This window comes from Oncorhynchus keta, chromosome 10 (assembly GCF_023373465.1).
Source record: "Oncorhynchus keta strain PuntledgeMale-10-30-2019 chromosome 10, Oket_V2, whole genome shotgun sequence".
Lineage (NCBI taxonomy): Eukaryota > Metazoa > Chordata > Actinopteri > Salmoniformes > Salmonidae > Oncorhynchus > Oncorhynchus keta.
The window spans coordinates 79,149,893-79,162,316 of record NC_068430.1 but is presented as its reverse complement, the minus strand read 5'-3'; the positions used below and the strand labels follow the sequence as shown (position 1 = coordinate 79,162,316).

The 12,424-nt window shown below is 50.6% G+C and overlaps 1 protein-coding gene across 6 annotated transcripts in view; it reads left to right on the top strand.

The window, feature by feature from the left end:
* Positions 1 to 205: 205 nt before the first annotated feature.
* The window catches only part of cant1b (calcium activated nucleotidase 1b), a 37,723-nt gene continuing 25,504 nt past the window's right edge, over positions 206 to 12,424 (top strand). For 2 of the 6 annotated variants that reach the window (XM_052528762.1, XM_052528761.1), the window contains exon 1: positions 206 to 542. In XM_052528762.1, the coding sequence (XP_052384722.1) occupies positions 221 to 542 (322 nt within the window). In that variant the 5' untranslated portion in view covers positions 206 to 220. Of the gene's footprint in view, positions 572 to 1,096; positions 1,248 to 12,424 lie in introns of those variants that run through there. The other 4 variants (XM_052528767.1, XM_052528766.1, XM_052528764.1 and 1 more) reach the window with 3 other exon arrangements.

The window sequence follows — 12,424 nt, the reverse complement described above, 5'->3', positions numbered from 1 at the left end:
AACATAAGGGATATTGTGTTCGACCAGCCTTCTGACACCCATTCACGAGAGAATATCGCGCTCTAGAGACAACGCGTTGAACGTTATTTTAATTCTACCGCGGCAGCAGTTCTATTCGTTTCGTTTGGCGTTTTTAGGGAAATATTATTTATCTCTGAGTCTGAACTGTACTGTACCCAGTTGTATGGACTGTACATGTTACCCGAGAAGGTCAGGGTCAATGTGTTCAACTCAGCGCGACGGACAGAATATTTTAAGCAAACGCTGGGTCAAGCGACGCAGAAAGGAACGGACCAATCAGGACGCTCGTTGGGATGCGTCGGTCGGCGGCTGTGCGTCGTCATGCGCGGCAAGTTGGCAGAGTTTCCAGAGTTCATTCCGCTCGCGCCAGGGAAGCAGCGACAAGGCGGAAGTCGAGCTGGCTGCCTCAACTCTCTTCCAGCGATGGAGCAGGGGGAGTAGGGACCGAGAACCACCGATACACCGGATAACCTCCTCCAAACAGTCGCTACGGGGGGACGCGGAGACCTCCCTCTCACCCAGTGAGTACGGCCTGTCTAAAGTATTCCCAGTAAGTACGGTCTGTCTAGTATACAAAGCCAGGCATAATAAAGTAACGGATAATTTTAACTGACAAGCAGTCTGGGGGCGGATTTATCAATGCTATCCAATAAGCTAGCCCCTACTGCTAAAGTTTTTTTGCACAAGCTAGCTAGGAGCTTGCTAAAAGAAGAATATACTTTCCGAAACTATTTCCGACCTCTGACTTTTTCCAGAGTTTCCATTGATTGACAGTCATCCAGCCTTTGACGTAGCTCCTACATGTATCATAGCTAGACCTTGATCATGACTCTGTTCTGTTACTTTACACACAGGAGTAATTGGACGAAGGCGTCTGCAGTGGACGTTTGTTAATAATAAGAGCCCAGACGTTCGGTCTGAACATTAACACGCATCACTTGCGTACGATTTTGGAAGCATAACCTTATATAAGCGATACATACTTTTCTCAAAACAAAAGGTTAAATTGAAACGCACATTTTTATAGGGTTTGGGTTGGTGTTCCCACAAGGTCATATCTCCATGTTACAGCTGTTTACGGAAGACAGACGGAGGAATGCGACGTGCTAATTGGCTGTCTCGCATGCTCTGAACACCTGTGTGTAACAGAAGGCCGACAGAAACATGTTGTCACTGAAATATACTGTCAGCTGCGACTGTGATGAAGCCGGTTAAAACAGTGTACAGTAAGTGTATATCGTATGTGTTTTGCATTTGTGAAATTATTTTGTGATATGAAAGTACGGGGCTTTATGTTTCTAGAACCGTATCGCAATTGAGAATCGATTGACGTTTAGATGGAGTATTTGGCTGTTTTGGCTGCGGAGATGGTCTACCTCTGAAAATAGCATACGGTCCTTGGACCTTAAGGAGTGAAGGTATCAAAGCTAACTAGTAGCTAGATACGCATTTGGTCAGTATGCTAGTTTGACAGTCATTCGTTTTGCCCCAAGATTACTGGGGTGTAATCATTACACCGATTCTATAGCAAAACGTTTTGCAACAGAAACCCTTTACTCCATAGAGATGGATGACTCATCTTTGTATCGGATGAGTTATAGTGTCTGTGACAGGATGAGCAGTGCCATTGAAGCTAACTCCATTTTAAAGTACAGTAAAACTTCAATTAGTAGGGTATCCCGGGCATATATTTGCTTGACATTTGTTGACTGTTTTCGTGCGTGCAAGTTAGCCCTCAGTGACAATGTCCATGTTAAAAGTTTATATCCACGATGAGTCCTCTATCGATCTATGGTTTACTCAAAATGGAAAACCCAAGCAAGAGTTTGTATTGGACAAATTTGGGTAGGTTCATTCCTGTTTAGTTCCTCTTTCTCTGTTTGCTTCCGTTTGGTTCTTAAACAGTTTCCATAACAGTTTCCTTGTAGTCTGGCCTGATTTCTGGCTCCTCCTGTCTTCGTGGCCATGATGTCTTGTTGAAGGAGTGTATCAGGGGTGTATCGGGTGTCTGCTGGTTTTGTTATTTCCTGTCGATGTTTCCGATTCAAGACGTAGATGACCAGGTGATGGGAATCCATAACATGAGTGACATGTACAGGGAGCAGACAGTTCAACATAGAGGGGTCATGCTGATAGGACATTGATCCTGCTTGGTAGTATATCTGCTGTAAACTAACATCAACCAGTTTGAATCTAGGAAAACCAGTTTAAAGGAACACAAACTGGTTTGAGGCTAGTTTGATCAGATTTAGGAGATTTTCATCTGGTTTTAGCTCACAATACTGTCATCAATATCCCATAGGTATCCCAAGCTGGGCACTAATAGCATCTGATTGATTTAGTGAAGGGGAGTCCAACTCATTCCATGGAGAAACCAGCTGACACTGGGCCATCTCCTTTCACCTTGTGTCCAGTTAAGACCTGGGCAACCAGGTGAGGGGAGTCCCTAACTAATCAATGTCTTAATTGATCAGTCAAATACAAGGGAGGAGCGAAAACCATCAGGCACTCGGCCCTCCGTGGAATGAGTTTGACGTGTGCCCTACTTTTGACCTAGTAGTTCACTATATAGGGAGTAGGGTGCCATTTGAGACACAGAACCTGTGTTATAACAGCCTATATGGTGAAAAGTGGTGGTTTTGCCTCTTCTTTGTTGTTTACTTATGGGTTAGTGCTTCGCTCTTCTGTGTTGCTTATGTATGGGTTAGCGCTTCGCTCTTCTGTGTTGTTTACTTCTGGGTTAGCGCTTCGCTCTTCTGTGTTGCTTACGTATGGGTTAGCGCTTCGCTCTTCTGTGTTGTTTACTTCTGGGTTAGTGCTTCGCTCTTCTGTGTTGTTTACTTCTGGGTTAGCGCTTCGCTCTTCTGTGTTGTTTACTTCTGGGTTAGCGCTTCGCTCTTCTGTGTTGTTTACTTCTGGGTTAGCGCTTCGCTCTTCTGTGTTGTTTACTTCTGGGTTAGCGCTTCGCTCTTCTGTGTTGTTTACTTATGGGTTAGCGCTTCGCTCTTCTGTGTTGTTTACTCTTCTGTGTTGTTTACGTATGGGTTAGCGCTTCGCTCTTCTGTGTTGTTTACTTCTGGGTTAGCGCTTCGCTCTTCTGTGTTGTTTACTTATGGGTTAGCGCTTCGCTCTTCTGTGTTGTTTACTTCTGGGTTAGCGCTTCGCTCTTCTGTGTTGTTTACTTATGGGTTAGCGCTTCGCTCTTCTGTGTTGTTTACTTATGGGTTAGCGCTTCGCTCTTCTGTGTTGTTTACTTCTGGGTTAGCGCTTCGCTCTTCTGTGTTGTTTACTTATGGGTTAGCGCTTCGCTCTTCTGTGTTGTTTACAGTCTGTGTTGTTTATCAAACTTTTGTGCTCCAGTCAATCAAACATTGTTACTGCTCTTCTGTGTTGTTTACTTCTGGGTTAGCGCTTCGCTCTTCTGTGTTGTTTAATTCTGGGTTAGCGCTTCGCTCTTCTGTGTTGTTTACTTATGGGTTAGCGCTTCGCTCTTCTGTGTTGTTTACTTCTGGGTTAGCGCTTCGCTCTTTTGTGCTCCAGTCAATCAAACATCGTTACCTCATTTACCTGTATTAGGTTACATCACCTGGCTCCTTCACAAATGGCACCTTATTCCCTATGTAGTGCTCTACTTTTGAACAGGGCACTATGGTAAATTAGAGTACAATATAGGGAATAGGGCTCCGTTTGGGAAACACTTGGTTTGGAGGTTCTTTTACTCAGTCATTATTGCAGTTCTACCTCTCCTCTCACTGGCTAGAGAGAGGGGAGGGGGGGGGGATACAAGGATGGAGAGAGAGAGGGGGGGGGATACAAGGATGGAGAGAGAGAGGGGGGGGATACAAGGACAGAGAGAGGAAGAGATGGAACTCACTTGCTGGATGAGTGGGCGGCTGAAGAAAGGGATGTGTGAGGAGGAGAGGAATTTGTCTGTTGTTGAGTGCTCAGAGAGGAGGAGGAGAAATAGTGAATAACAGAACACAGCTGGTTCTGAGAGGGGAAGAGATCAATACACCTCACAGCTGGTTCTGAGAGGGGAAGAGATCAATACACCTCACAGCTGGTTCTGAGAGGGGAAGAGATCAATACACCTCACAGCTGGTTCTGAGAGGGGAAGAGATCAATACACCTCACAGCTGGTTCTGAGAGGGGAAGAGATCAATACACCTCACAGCTGGTTCTGAGAGGGGAAGAGAAGAGACAGCTGGTTCTGAGAGGGGAAGAGATCAATACACCTCACAGCTGGTTCTGAGAGGGGAAGAGATCAATACACCTCACAGCTGGTTCTGAGAGGGGAAGAGATCAATACACCTCACAGCTGGTTCTGAGAGGGGAAGAGATCAATACACCTCACAGCTGGTTCTGAGAGGGGAAGAGATCAATACACCTCACAGCTGGTTCTGAGAGGGGAAGAGATCAATACACCTCACAGCTGGTTTCTGTGGCAGCAGGTTTGGGTTTACATGCAGTGGTGATTTAATGAGTGACTGCCTGAGTGAGAGTGTATTTGTGTTAGAGAGGCACATGGTTTTGTTTGGTCTGTGTTATCTCTGAGAGTAAGTCCTCAGACTGGCTGAAACCTCATGAGATGCATCCTATACACCTCACAGCCAACCTGGACATTTTTTTCTGAGGCAAGTCAGTTAAGAACAAATTTTATTTACAATGACGGCCTACATGGACACGCCGGTGTGTGCCGCCCTTGGGACTCCCAATCACGGCCGGATGTGATACAGCCCGGAATAGAACCAGGGTCTGTAGTGATGCCTCTAGCACTGATGCCTCTATTGGTGCCTTAGTTACTCAGGAGCCCTAACTGAAGTGGAATAGAACCAGGGTCTGTAGTGATGTGGTGCCTTAGACCGCTGCACCACTCAGTAACTGAGTGGAACAGAACCAGGGTCTGTAGTGATGCCTCCTAGCTGCCTTAGACCGCTGCACCACTCAGGAGCCCTAACTGAAGAACAGAACCAGGGTCTGTAGTGATGCCTCTAGCACTAGATGTGGTGCCTTTAGACTGGCACCACTCAGGAGCCCTAACTGAAGTGGAACAGAACCAGGGTCTGTAGTGATGCCTCTAGCACTGAGATGTGGTGCCTTAGACCGCTGCACCACTCAGGAGCCCTAACTGAAGTGGAATAGAACCAGGGTCTGTAGTGATGTGGTGCCTTAGACCGCTGCACCACTCAGGAGCCCTAACTGAAGTGGAACAGAACCAGGGTCTGTAGTGATGCCTCTAGCACTGAGATGTGGTGCCTTAGACCGCTGCACCACTCAGGAGCCCTAACTGAAGTGGAATAGAACCAGGGTCTGTAGTGATGTGGTGCCTTAGACCGCTGCACCACTCAGGAGCCCTAACTGAAGTGGAACAGAACCAGGGTCTGTAGTGATGCCTCTAGCACTGAGATGTGGTGCCTTAGACCGCTGCACCACTCAGGAGCCCTAACTGAAGTGGAACAGAACCAGGGTCTGTAGTGATGCCTCTAGCACTGAGATGTGGTGCCTTAGACCGCTGCACCACTCAGGAGCCCTAACTGAAGTGGAACAGAACCAGGGTCTGTAGTGATGCCTCTAGCACTGAGATGTGGTGCCTTAGACCGCTGCACCACTCAGGAGCCCTAACTGAAGTGGAACAGAACCAGGGTCTGTAGTGATGCCTCTAGCACTGAGATGTGGTGCCTTAGACCGCTGCACCACTCAGGAGCCCTAACTGAAGTGGAACAGAACCAGGGTCTGTAGTGATGCCTCTAGCACTGAGATGTGGTGCCTGAGATGTGGTGCCTTAGACCGCTGCACCACTCAGGAGCCCTAACTGAAGTGGAACAGAACCAGGGTCTGTAGTGATGCCTCTAGCACTGAGATGTGGTGCCTTAGACCGCTGCACCACTCAGGAGCCCTAACTGAAGTGGAACAGAACCAGGGTCTGTAGTGATGCCTCTAGCACTGAGATGTGGTGCCTTAGACCGCTGCACCACTCAGGAGCCCTAACTGAAGTGGAACAGAACCAGGGTCTGTAGTGATGCCTCTAGCACTGAGATGCAGTGCCTTAGACCGCTGCACCACTCAGGAGCCCTAACTGAAGTGGAACAGAACCAGTGTTTATGTAACAGATTTTCTTTCCAAAATGGTTCCCTATTCCCTACATAGTGCACTGCTTTTCAACCCTATGGCCCCTGGTCAAAGTGCCTTCAACAGGAAATATGGTGCCGTTTTGGACACAGTCTCTCCTAGACCAGAGGCAGATAGCATCTAGGGAGACGCCACTCCACGGTAGTTGGTTCCACTTACAGAGAAAATGTGTGTTTCCCTGGGCTCAAATACTATTTTAAAATAATTTCAAATACACAATCTGGGCTTGATGGAGCTTGCCTGGCACAGTGGAACCAATAGAATAGTTGCAGGCTGTCAAACCCCACCCATCTGGAACTCCAACATGCTAGAGATCAAATGCTAAAAGTCTTTGAAAGATTTCAAATAGTATTTGAACCCTGGTAGGTATTCTACAGTATTGTAGTGTCTAGCCCTTGCTGCCTGTCTTGAAGCATTGCGTGACTCAGTAGTACAAGTGAGTGGGTGCATAACTGTGACCGAGGAACAACGGAACTAGTACCTACCTGTCCTCTACCTTTTAAGTCTGTTGCCCCTAGCAACCATGATGCAAGACTGGCAGAGAACATGTCATCTTGTCTGTAGCAGTACTGTACCACACAGACACAGAGCCCTCTCCAGTTTCAACTGGAAGGCACCTGTTCCCTCTCCTCTACCCAGCCATGACACCCTATTCCCTACACAGAGCCTTATGGGACCATGTCAACAGTCAGGTACCACACCTGTGTTCAGGTAGGGAGAAGTTGCCCCTAGATGCTGTTGTTGGGTCAGTTTGGCATTTTCCCTACTTCTAGTTAAAGATAGGACTGGGGTAGGTGAAGCTGATTCTAGATCTGTACCTAGTGGTAAACTACACCCAGAAGCACTGGTAGCCCAGGGTTGTATTCATTAGTGCAAACGTGTTGCAACAGGAAATGTAATGCAAAGTAAACTGAGATTCTTTCCTATTGGATAAGTTCAGTTTCTGTCTGTTTTCTTTCATTTAATGTCTAGTGAATACAACCCAGTCCTGGGGAGCCTTGTTCAGTCACTAGCTGGTTTAGTGTTTAGTGAATACAACCCAGTCCTGGGGAGCCTTGTCCAGTCACTAGCTGGTTTAGTGTCTAGTGAATACAACCCAGTCCTGGGGAGCCTTGTCCAGTCACTAGCTGGTTTAGTGTCTAGTGAATACAACCCAGTCCTGGGGAGCCTTGTCCAGTCACTAGCTGGTTTAGTGTCTAGTGAATACGACCCAGTCCTGGGGAGCCTTGTCCAGTCACTAGCTGGTTTAGTGTCTAGTGAATACGACCCAGTCCTGGGGAGCCTTGTCCAGTCACTAGCTGGTTTAGTGTCTAGTGAATACGACCCAGTCCTGGGGAGCCTTGTCCAGTCACTAGCTGGTTTAGTGTTTAGTGAATACGACCCAGTCCTGGGGAGCCTTGTCCAGTCACTAGCTGGTTTAGTGTCTAGTGAATACAACCCAGTCCTGGGGAGCCTTGTTCAGTCACTAGCTGGTTTAGTGTTTAGTGAATACGACCCAGTCCTGGGGAGCCTTGTCCAGTCACTAGCTGGTTTAGTGTCTAGTGAATACGACCCAGTCCTGGGGAGCCTTGTTCAGTCACTAGCTGGTTTAGTGTCTAGTGAATACGACCCAGTCCTGGGGAGCCTTGTCCAGTCACTAGCTGGTTTAGTGAATACGACCCAGTCCTGGGGAGCCTTGTTCAGTCACTAGCTGGTTTAGTGAATACGACCCAGTCCTGGGGAGCCTTGTCCAGTCACTAGCTGGTTTAGTGTCTAGTGAATACGACCCAGTCCTGGGGAGCCTTGTCCAGTCACTAGCTGGTTTAGTGTTTAGTGAATACGACCCAGTCCTGGGGAGCCTTGTCCAGTCACTAGCTGGTTTAGTGTCTAGTGAATACGACCCAGTCCTGGGGAGCCTTGTTCAGTCACTAGCTGGTTTAGTGTCTAGTGAATACGACCCAGTCCTGGGGAGCCTTGTCCAGTCACTAGCTGGTTTAGTGAATACGACCCAGTCCTGGGGAGCCTTGTCCAGTCACTAGCTGGTTTAGTGTCTAGTGAATACGACCCAGTCCTGGGGAGCCTTGTCCAGTCACTAGCTGGTTTAGTGAATACGACCCAGTCCTGAGGAGCCTTGTTCAGTCACTAGCTGGTTTAGTGAATACGACCCAGTCCTGGGGAGCCTTGTCCAGTCACTAGCTGGTTTAGTGAATACGACCCAGTCCTGAGGAGCCTTGTTCAGTCACTAGCTGGTTTAGTGAATACGACCCAGTCCTGGGGAGCCTTGTCCAGTCACTAGCTGGTTTGGTGAATACGACCCAGTCCTCGGGAGCCTTGTTCAGTCACTAGCTGGTTTAGTGAATACGACCCAGTCCTGGGGAGCCTTGTCCAGTCACTAGCTGGTTTGGTGAATACGACCCAGTCCTGGGGAGCCTTGTTCAGTCACTAGCTGGTTTAGTGAATACGACCCAGTCCTGGGGAGCCTTGTTCAGTCACTAGCTGGTTTAGTGAATACGACCCAGTCCTGGGGAGCCTTGTTCAGTCACTAGCTGGTTTAGTGTCTAGTGAATACGACCCAGTCCTGGGGAGCCTTGTTCAGTCACTAGCTGGTTTAGTGAATACGACCCAGTCCTGGGGAGCCTTGTCCAGTCACTAGCTGGTTTAGTGAATACGACCCAGTCCTGGGGAGCCTTGTTCAGTCACTAGCTGGTTTAGTGAATACGACCCAGTCCTGGGGAGCCTTGTTCAGTCACTAGCTGGTTTAGTGAATACGACCCAGTCCTGGGGAGCCTTGTTCAGTCACTAGCTGGTTTAGTGAATACGACCCAGTCCTGGGGAGCCTTGTCCAGTCACTAGCTGGTTTAGTGAATACGACCCAGTCCTGGGGAGCCTTGTTCAGTCACTAGCTGGTTTAGTGAATACGACCCAGTCATGGGGAGCCTTGTTCAGTCACTAGCTGGTTTGCATCTAATTTGCTGACAGATCTTCATGCAAATATATAAAAATCTGCGTAAGTAAAACATTTGATCAGTGGGGTTTCCTCCCAACAGACTTGTTGTGGTTAAAAGTCTGTGCTTGATGACTTGGTGAACAAAATGTACTTTTTTTTATTTATTTATTTTTTTGTGTGTTTTTTTTTTGTTCTCTAGTCACAGCTGTCCCCCCTCCACGTGTTCTCTAGTCACAGCTGTCCCCCCTCCACGTGTTCTCTAGTCACAGCTGTCCCCCTCCACGTGTTCTCTAGTCACAGCTGTCCCCCCCTCCACGTGTTCTCTAGTCACAGCTGTCCCCCTCCACGTGTTCTCTAGTCACAGCTGTCCCCCTCCACGTGTTCTCTAGTCACAGCTGTCCCCCCTCCACGTGTTCTCTAGTCACAGCTGTCCCCCCTCCACGTGTTCTCTAGTCACAGCTGTCCCCCCTCCACGTGTTCTCTAGTCACAGCTGTCCCCCCTCCACGTGTTCTCTAGTCACAGCTGTCCCCCCCTCCACGTGTTCTCTAGTCACAGCTGTCCCCCCTCCACGTGTTCTCTAGTCACAGCTGTCCCCCCTCCACGTGTTCTCTAGTCACAGCTGTCCCCCCCTCCACGTGTTCTCTAGTCACAGCTGTCCCCCTCCGCGTGTTCTCAGCCACAGCTGTCCCCCCTCCGCGTGTTCTCTAGTCACAGCTGTCCCCCTCCACGTGTTCTCTAGTCACAGCTGTCCACCCTCCACGTGTTCTCTAGTCACAGCTGTCCCCCTCCACGTGTTCTCTAGTCACAGCTGTCCCCCTCCATGTGTTCTCTAGTCACAGCTGTCCCCCTCCACGTGTTCTCTAGTCACAGCTGTCCCCCCTCCACGTGTTCTCTAGTCACAGCTGTCCCCCCTCCACGTGTTCTCTAGTCACAGCTGTCCCCCTCCACGTGTTCTCTAGTCACAGCTGTCCCCCCTCCACGTGTTCTCTAGTCACAGCTGTCCCCCCTCCACGTGTTCTCTAGTCACAGCTGTCCCCCCCTCCGCGTGTTCTCTAGTCACAGCTGTCCCCCCTCCACGTGTTCTCTAGCCACAGCTGTCCCCCCTCCACATGTTCTCTAGTCACAGCTGTCCCCCTCCACATGTTCTCTAGTCACAGCTGTCCCCCTCCACATGTTCTCTAGTCACAGCTGTCCCCCTCCACGTGTTCTCTAGTCACAGCTGTCCCCCCTCCACGTGTTCTCTAGTCACAGCTGTCCCCCTCCACGTGTTCTCTAGTCACAGCTGTCCCCCTCCACGTGTTCTCTAGCCACAGCTGTCCCCCCCTCCACGTGTTCTCTAGTCACAGCTGTCCCCCTCCACGTGTTCTCTAGTCACAGCTGTCCCCCTCCACGTGTTCTCAGCCACAGCTGTCCCCCCTCCACGTGTTCTCTAGTCACAGCTGTCCCCCTCCACGTGTTCTCTAGTCACAGCTGTCCCCCTCCACGTGTTCTCTAGTCACAGCTGTCCCCCCTCCACATGTTCTCTAGTCACAGCTGTCCCCCCCTCCACATGTTCTCTAGTCACAGCTGTCCCCCCCCTCCACGTGTTCTCTAGTCACAGCTGTCCCCCCCTCCACGTGTTCTCTAGTCACAGCTGTCCCCCCTCCACGTGTTCTCTAGTCACAGCTGTCCCCCTCCACGTGTTCTCTAGCCACAGCTGTCCCCCCCCTCCACGTGTTCTCTAGTCACAGCTGTCCCCCTCCACGTGTTCTCTAGTCACAGCTGTCCCCCCCCTCCACGTGTTCTCAGCCACAGCTGTCCCCCCTCCACGTGTTCTCTAGTCACAGCTGTCCCCCTCCACGTGTTCTCTAGTCACAGCTGTCCCCCTCCACGTGTTCTCTAGTCACAGCTGTCCCCCTCCACGTGTTCTCTAGTCACAGCTGTCCCCCCTCCACGTGTTCTCTAGTCACAGCTGTCCCCCTCCACGTGTTCTCTAGTCACAGCTGTCCCCCTCCACGTGTTCTCTAGTCACAGCTGTCCCCCTCCATGTGTTCTCTAGTCACAGCTGTCCCCCTCCACGTGTTCTCTAGTCACAGCTGTCCCCCTCCACGTGTTCTCTAGTCACAGCTGTCCCCCTCCACGTGTTCTCTAGTCACAGCTGTCCCCCTCCACGTGTTCTCTAGTCACAGCTGTCCCCCTCCACGTGTTCTCTAGTCACAGCTGTCCCCCCTCCACGTGTTCTCTAGTCACAGCTGTCCCCCTCCGCGTGTTCTCTAGCCACAGCTGTCCCCCCTCCACGTGTTCTCAGCCACAGCTGTCCCCCCTCCACGTGTTCTCTAGTCACAGCTGTCCCCCTCCACGTGTTCTCTAGTCACAGCTGTCCCCCTCCACGTGTTCTCTAGTCACAGCTGTCCCCCCTCCACGTGTTCTCTAGTCACAGCTGTCCCCCCTCCACGTGTTCTCTAGTCACAGCTGTCCCCCCTCCGCGTGTTCTCTAGTCACAGCTGTCCCCCTCCACGTGTTCTCTAGTCACAGCTATCCCCCCCTCCACGTGTTCTCTAGCCACAGCTGTCCCCCCTCCACGTGTTCTCTAGTCACAGCTATCCCCCCCTCCACGTGTTCTCTAGCCACAGCTGTCCCCCCCTCCACGTGTTCTCTAGTCACAGCTGTCCCCCCTCCACGTGTTCTCTAGTCACAGCTGTCCCCCTCCGCGTGTGTCTCTAGTCACAGCTGTCCCCCTCCACGTGTTCTCTAGTCACAGCTGTCCCCCTCCACGTGTTCTCTAGTCACAGCTGTCCCCCCTCCACGTGTTCTCTAGTCACAGCTGTCCCCCCCTCCACGTGTTCTCTAGTCACAGCTGTCCCCCCCTCCACGTGTTCTCTAGTCACAGCTGTCCCCCCCTCCACGTGTTCTCTAGTCACAGCTGTCCCCCTCCGCGTGTTCTCTAGTCACAGCTGTCCCCCTCCGTGTGTTCTCTAGTCACAGCTGTCCCCCCTCCACGTGTTCTCTAGTCACAGCTGTCCCCCTCCACGTGTTCTCTAGTCACAGCTGTCCCCCTCCACGTGTTCTCTAGTCACAGCTGTCCCCCTCCACGTGTTCTCTAGTCACAGCTGTCCCCCTCCACGTGTTCTCTAGTCACAGCTGTCCCCCTCCACGTGTTCTCTAGTCACAGCTGTCCCCCTCCGCGTGTTCTCCAGTCACAGCTGTCCCCCCCTCCACGTGTTCTCTAGTCACAGCTGTCCCCCTCCACGTGTTCTCTAGCCACAGCTGTCCCCCTCCGCGTGTTCTCTAGTCACAGCTGTCAGACACCAAAAGATCCACCATGTCAAACGAACAAATCATCTCTCGGAATAAATACAACTGTACAG